This window comes from Telmatherina bonti (genome assembly GCF_933228915.1).
Source record: "Telmatherina bonti genome assembly, chromosome: 13".
NCBI lineage: Eukaryota > Metazoa > Chordata > Actinopteri > Atheriniformes > Telmatherinidae > Telmatherina > Telmatherina bonti.
In genome coordinates, this window is record NC_136611.1 from 18,899,253 (window position 1) to 18,906,199 (window position 6,947).

Consider the following 6,947-nt stretch of genomic DNA (forward strand, 5'->3'; position numbering starts at 1 on the left):
ATGATTTTAAAATCTACATATGATGCCTACTCTTCCAGCTTTTAGTGTTGAGCTAAAGAGCAAACCGATTTCATCAAGGTATTTGGATTAAGTCTTCCTGTTAAATGGCACATATACACTTACACAGAATTGAAGACACTAAATCATACACTATTATGTGTTTTAAACGCAGGATGCTTTGATGTGGACCTTCAGCTGTCACTTCCAAGATCATAAACCCAAACAGCGCTGGTGAGCCAAGGCCAGCAAGTAAAGGGGACAGCTGTGACCGTGGAGCTGATAGTGACTTCACTGTGCCTCAAACTGATCTGTGGAAATGCCGAAGAGGCACCTGTTGTGCCATCCTGCACCTCCGTATTTGTTCCCTGCAGCTTCTCCTTCCTGTCTGAGAGTCACTAAAGTGTTACGTGAAGGTTTGTGCTTCAGAGCAGTGAGGTCAAACCTAGTCACGTTTTTTGGACCGATGAAGGATAACAAATCACAATGCTAAAGCCCTTGTTTTTAAGAGAAGAGGGGGAGATGAAAGCACAAAAAGCAAAGATTTTTCTAGCAACTTTGGTCTGAGCAAGAGGCGACCTACCTGTCCCATGTTCCTATAGCCGTATTTTTCCGCTATCCTGTCGGCTACCTCGGGTCCCCCGGCTATCCTGACTGCCCAGTGGTTGGTGTAAATCCGAGCTTTGCACGGCAGGGACGCAAAGCCGAGACTGAGCGCCAGGACGCATAACAAGCTTCTTCTCCAAGCGGCGTTTTGGACCATCTTCCCCCACTTTTAGCCAGACTCTTCTCCTCCTCCTCCTCCTCAGCCGACCAGACAAACAACCAAACTTCTCTTCTCGCCAAGCAAGACTCTCATAGAAACACAAATATCCGGGCAATAAATGTTTTTAAAATAAAAAGAAGAAAAGAAAAGAAAAAACACAGAGAGGGGAGAAGAGAGGGACAGAGGGGGGAGGAATAGAGACCCGAAGAGGAAAAAATACACCTTAACCTCTGCTTTCCACATGGGAGAGTTGGAAGTTCGTGTACCCTCTCTCTCTCTCTCTCTCTCTCTCTCTCTCTCCCTCTTTTTTTCCGCGGAGGTCGAGGAGGAAGTGAGCGTGTCCGTGAGACGTGCGTATTCGCGCGCGAGTTCGTGTACGTGTGTGCGCGCGCGCAGAGCTCCTCCAAAAGCTGATCTCTCCACCAACAACTCGGATGTTGGTCGCTCAGCTCATCGGGCTTTCATGTGGCGAAATGGCTACAGCGCCTCCCCACAAATAACTAGCTGACACTCTGGAGAGTAGAAACAACTAAAGCCGCGGGGTTTCCCTGCCGAACTCCGCTGGGTCTTAAAGACACTCTGTTTGGATCCAATGCTGACCGCCGGTCCGCCAGACTGCTTCAAGGGAGGGGTCAAACTGGGGGCCACGGAGCTACTTTGGGGCCAGCTTCAAGGGATTCTTTCAAGTTGTCCCTTTGGGGAAATATAGAATTATTCACTTCAAAGTTGACTGGAAATCTTCCCACTTTAACTAAATTTATACTGACTTTTTATCTTGCCATGACTGGTAAACTCAACTTAAACGACAATAACCCACAGATGTGTTATGAAATAGTTGGCACAGATGTGTACACAAACCTTGCAGATTTGATTTGTGGATGTTTAGTGTTTTTTGGTGATTCTTTTATGCTTCATAGTGGTCATTTTGTTCTTTGTTGTGTTCTTGGAATCTCTTTTATTCTGTATTTCAAGGGCAAGACTCAAGGTCCACCTAAAACTTTGGGCCATGGGCTTGTGGCTAATAGGCCCATTCACTAATCTGCCAATATCTGCAGTTAACAAACTCATTTGTATTACCCCATCCATCACAGACTGTAACAGGTGTCAGAAGTTACAGAATCAATCAAGGATGATTTTTGTAGTGTACTTGTTTTTTTTTTTCATCAATCAAAGATGATACGCTCTACAAAGTATGTAATGTTGATAGAAATGAAGCAGTGCCCTTTGTCAAACAAGTTAAAACTATTACTAACTGGGCGTGCTACCCTGTTTAAAACATTGACAGTTTTTTGTTGTTTTTTTTGTTTTTTTAAAGATTTTTCTGGATTTTATGTTACTATTTGCCAAGCTGATGTAAAGCAGAACAGCCACTTGTGTTTTTTATTTGCCAAAATCCACCAGTTAACACATAGATGCAATACATTTCCAGTACGTCAGCTCTTGCTATAAAATGTAAGGTTTTTTTGCCTGTCTCCATAGACAATATTGGCACAAACATACAGACAATGTTAAGTTGAGCAAACTATGGCCTCCTCTTTCAGTCATCATTCATGTAATTAAACACATGGACTCATTTTTATCTTCTTTAAAACTACAAACCCCTTTACATTCAGTTGTTTTTAACTTCTTTGACATAATCTGCTTTATGATTTAATATGTGGACAGTTCAAAATACATCTTCTGGATAAAGCATATTAAATATGTCAGGATTGCTAATCTCACAGAACTTGAATATGAAAAGAACTCAGGTGTGTTATCCACTGTCTTACTGTAACAGATAGGGATATCTGGGATATGAGCCAATTGTCGCCAATTAGGCATTCTGCCCTTAAACTAGCTTTACTGCACATTTTCCCTTAATCGTTCAAGATCTAGATGTCATGCTGCCCTGGCAGCACAGGTCACAGCTGACTAAATGCTGTCATTATGGAAAGTATTATCTGCTGTTGAGGCTTTCATTCAAGGCCTTTGTTGATTGATGGCTTTTTGTTTTGCAGCAATTTTCAGGGGATGTCTCTGGGCACAGCGAAAAACTCTGTTCTGCACGGGACACAAGTGAAAATCAGCATAATTGCACTAATTGCAGACAGTTTCTTGCTGAATGGGCCCTGCTGTTACTTTTCACAACAAGCATGGGGACAAGAGCATGTCATGGTCCCCGGATGGAGATGAAAGGGACTAAAGAAAAGAAGCTTCCAGCTATAGCTCCCTATTCAGCGGGATGGAAGGGTTTATAATTTAAAGACAAAGAAAGGAAAGGAGCCCAAACACAGCAGAAATTTATTTAAGTATGAAATTAAGCACCCAGATCACGAGGCTGCCTTTAGCGCCAGGGCCCCCGGTTTCTATTCAGGTCTAAACTGTTGTGATAGCCTGTGTGACAGCTTCACAGCTCCCCGTGATTCTCAAGAGAGTGAACTGAGTGAACCCCAACAAAACATCTTTGTCAACATCTGAGAACAGAGTGGTCACAAAGTGTCAACAAACACTCTGAGGGGCATTCCTGTGAGCATTCTTGTGCTTCTTTACTGAAATAAGAGAGGGAATTGTGTATGTAGGCCAAACAAAGTTTTAAAAAAAACTCACTACCCAATTACACAACTTCCGTGTTGCATTGCAACAGAAGGACTCAATGGACAACTGCAGCCAGCCACTCCCATTCACCAAGGACACGGCTAATTTGTTCTTTCAGCATCAACCCCTGCAGTCTGAGACACAAACCTCCCACATGATTTTCTTATTTTATCAAACACAAGACACCTCTCTCATTTTCTTTGCGTTTCCATCATAGCATTGCCGGTTTTCTATTTTGACATTTTGTTTTGTGATTATTGTGTGTCCATTGTTTTCCTCTGGATACTTTTTTCCTCTGGATACTTTTTACTCCATTTTTATCATGTGACTTTCTCTTCCCTTTTATGTTCCTTAACCCCATCACTTTGGTATCTGTATCTCTGTGGGTGGGCTTAAAGGGGAGTTTGGACTGGTCTTTCAACTTCACTTTGACCTTCGACCTTGCTGCTGTAGGTTCCTGCACTTAATCCACAATAGTATCTGCCACTCAGAGAATTTCCATCCTCTGTTCTGCATCCTATCCCCCCATAAAGCATCCTGCTCTCCTTCCAACCCTCCCTTTTGTCAGCCACATTCCTGCACATTATAGAGTCTTCTGGGGTTTCACACATGCTCACCATTCAGCAGAGACACATTTTTAAAAGAAACAACAAAGCAAGTGCTAAGGTCAAATTAAACTTTGGTCTTCTGAATCCATTAGCACTGTCATCTGCTATTTTTTTTGTTGTAATATGGCTTAGGGCAACTCAATAACACTGAACAAATACATGTTGTGATAATGTATTGGTCCTGCCTGGTACCCTACCTCTTGCCTACTAATTATGGGGTTAGGCTCCAGGTATCCCGTGACCTACAATTGGAATAAGCCATATATAAAATGACTGAATGATTTTTGGTAGATGCCAATGTGACAACTGTCTGCTCAAATGTATATATTGGCCAAGGCATGTATCAATTGGGCAGTCATGACACAATGAAGGAGCATCTATGGTAACAAAGAAGACCTGGATCAACCAGGTCGCAAACGAAAAGTTGTATCAAACCAATTCTTGAACTCTGAGTACCAAAATGGAAATGCTTGTTTGAGAAATTGTCAGAATATTTCTTTTCAGATTCAGAGCGTGATGTCACACGTTAAGAGTGGAGAAAACTTTCAGGGATTTCTCCTTTTTTTTTTCTTTCTAAAACATTAATTTAATTGTGTGACGACTGTAAACAATATCTGTGTCCTTTCAGACAGCAAAAGTTTTATTTTTTGTGACACGCTCAAACTTCAAATGAAGTTTCTCTGTGAAAGCATGTCTAAGTAATAGACATCCAACATGGTCAACATGCTGAACAGAAACACCCTCACCTAAAAAAACTCACAAGAGAAGTGAAGAGGTGATATGATGTAGAAACACTGTTTATTAATGAATCAAATCACTTGAGTTCAGGTTTAAATGTGTTTCCACATTGTTTAGCTTTTGTCTGGTGCAAGCTTCTACACGTCATTAATTTAAAAATGACCAAAGGTCAGCCATTTTAAAAACACATTAAAATCTGCAAATATACAAACTACACTATCATACTGGTAACTTATGTGTTAATTAAACAATTATTGTTCTGAGTATTTGATTCCTAAAATCAGTTATAGACTGTTGTTTAGTCATCCGTGTGGACTTATTTCTGATATTCTGGGCGTTATGAGAGGAAACACATGTCTAAATACAGTGGACTAATTCAATTAATACATCCTTTTCAAGTAAAAGGAACAGTCTAACTATTAAAGCAGTCAATATGAGAAAGTATATTTATTTATTACAAGAAAAATTAAACTTCACAGGATCTGATGGCAGATCTACTCTAAAATGGTTGAAAAGGACGAATGGAACTGGATGCCTGACAGACCAACACTGGGACTCATAGTAATCAGAGAAAAAACCATCACAATAATGTGGGGGAAACCAGTATAAGTTTAATATTTGTCAGAAATTCTGAATAAGCCGAAAAGTAAAATGACGGGAGCCACTGCTGAATCAACACACACACATTGCTGGTACACCAAATATGGCAAACTATCCCAAAAATTCTGTCCATTGATAGCATCTGTGCCCCTTCTATACTCTTGGATACACACACTTTGATATAACCTTTGTGGGCCTTGAGTCCAAATTGCAGGTGGAAATTCGTGACTGAAACAAAAGTCAAATATTGTGGAACAAACAGACATATAATAAGGCATGCGGGCTAATGATTTCTGCCATCCACGCATTATAATCAGGTTTAATTATCTAATTTAAACCATTTACAAACGGAGGTTGGACAATTTTTGTTTGGGCTGTTTAGTTGTTTATGTCACTTTAAATAGCAAAGTTTTACAATAATTTGATTCTTGCTCCCACATATGAAATCAATCAGTTACCGGGTCAATTAAATGCTATATGTTATTCAGAAATTAGGATTTATTTTCACGTTCCTGTGACCAGTGAACAGTGACCCACTTGGATTGAACTCCTGTTAAAGGGCACGACTGCTGGAAAGAACTCCACAAGCGAGTTTATACCGCCACCTGGTGGTGGCTGATAAGACTACATAACTGAGCCTACCTGAACACACGACGAGGGAACTGAGACATTATCGTCCTAAAAACGCACTTTAGATTAATCTGTATTAAGTATAGGAAAATCTAATTGACGTACTACCAACCTTTCTGTGAATTAATACTGCCTGTATTATAGAATATGAAATGTAAGTTAGTGGTGCAAAGTTTTCAGTGTGAAGCTTACACATAATTGTCCTCCACTATATTTACACTCCCACCTCCAAAACTGCATCCTTCATTGTCACCGAATGGGGGCACGGCGTCCAAAACAGAGGGTGGCCTCTTAGTACAACCTAAAACGAGACAAAAAAAAACCAAAAAAAAAACCCACATTCCATAGTCTATGAACTGGTTTTGCACAACTGTGATGCTTAACTTATTCCACCACTATAACCACCAGCTTCCATTAAAATTCTCTGCTGTTTTACAACAAAAGAACAAATTTTTGGTCATATTTATTACCAGGTTTTGATGACAAGCTTTGCGTTCAATAGGAGTCTGGTGAGTAATTCACCATCAGTAGTCACCTGTGCAATTATCAAGCTGGGTCACCATATGGTCAGCTGGCTTTAAACATTGTTAGAACAGTTTTACCAAACACATTACAGGAAATGTGTGATTCAGTTTCAAGGAAATATTAAATATGGGTTCACCTTACAAAAATGTTTAAATTAACAATCAAACCTGAGATGACTTGTGTTAAAGGAAAAAGGTTTTCCTTTAAATTATCATGGAAAAGCCACAAAAACCTCTTCCAAACTGCATCAAGACCAGCAAGCACAATGAAAGCTTTAAAAAAAAAAAAAGTTTTAGTTTCTAACTGCAGCAGGTGAAATACGATTAAGGACCACTTCACTATTTAACTTAGTGTCTTTCTAGGATTTTAATAGTACTGAAACCTTTAATTTACACTCTAAAAATACAGGCAAATTAATGTAAAGTCTATTGGACTGTTCCCTCATTATTTGCCATCTGAAAGAGAATCCCAGTTACCACAGACACAAATAAAAAAGACATCACACTTCC

The 6,947-nt window shown here is 39.9% G+C and overlaps 1 protein-coding gene across 1 annotated transcript in view; it reads right to left on the reverse strand.

Moving 5' to 3' along the window:
- The window catches only part of pcsk5b (proprotein convertase subtilisin/kexin type 5b), a 52,280-nt gene extending 51,223 nt beyond the window's left edge, over nucleotides 1-1,057 (reverse strand). The window contains exon 1 of the mRNA XM_079251473.1: nucleotides 581-1,057. Within this exon, the coding sequence (XP_079107599.1) occupies nucleotides 581-760 (180 nt within the window). The 5' untranslated portion in view covers nucleotides 761-1,057. The remainder of the gene's footprint in view (nucleotides 1-580) is intronic.
- Between the last annotated feature and the right edge of the window lie 5,890 nt (nucleotides 1,058-6,947).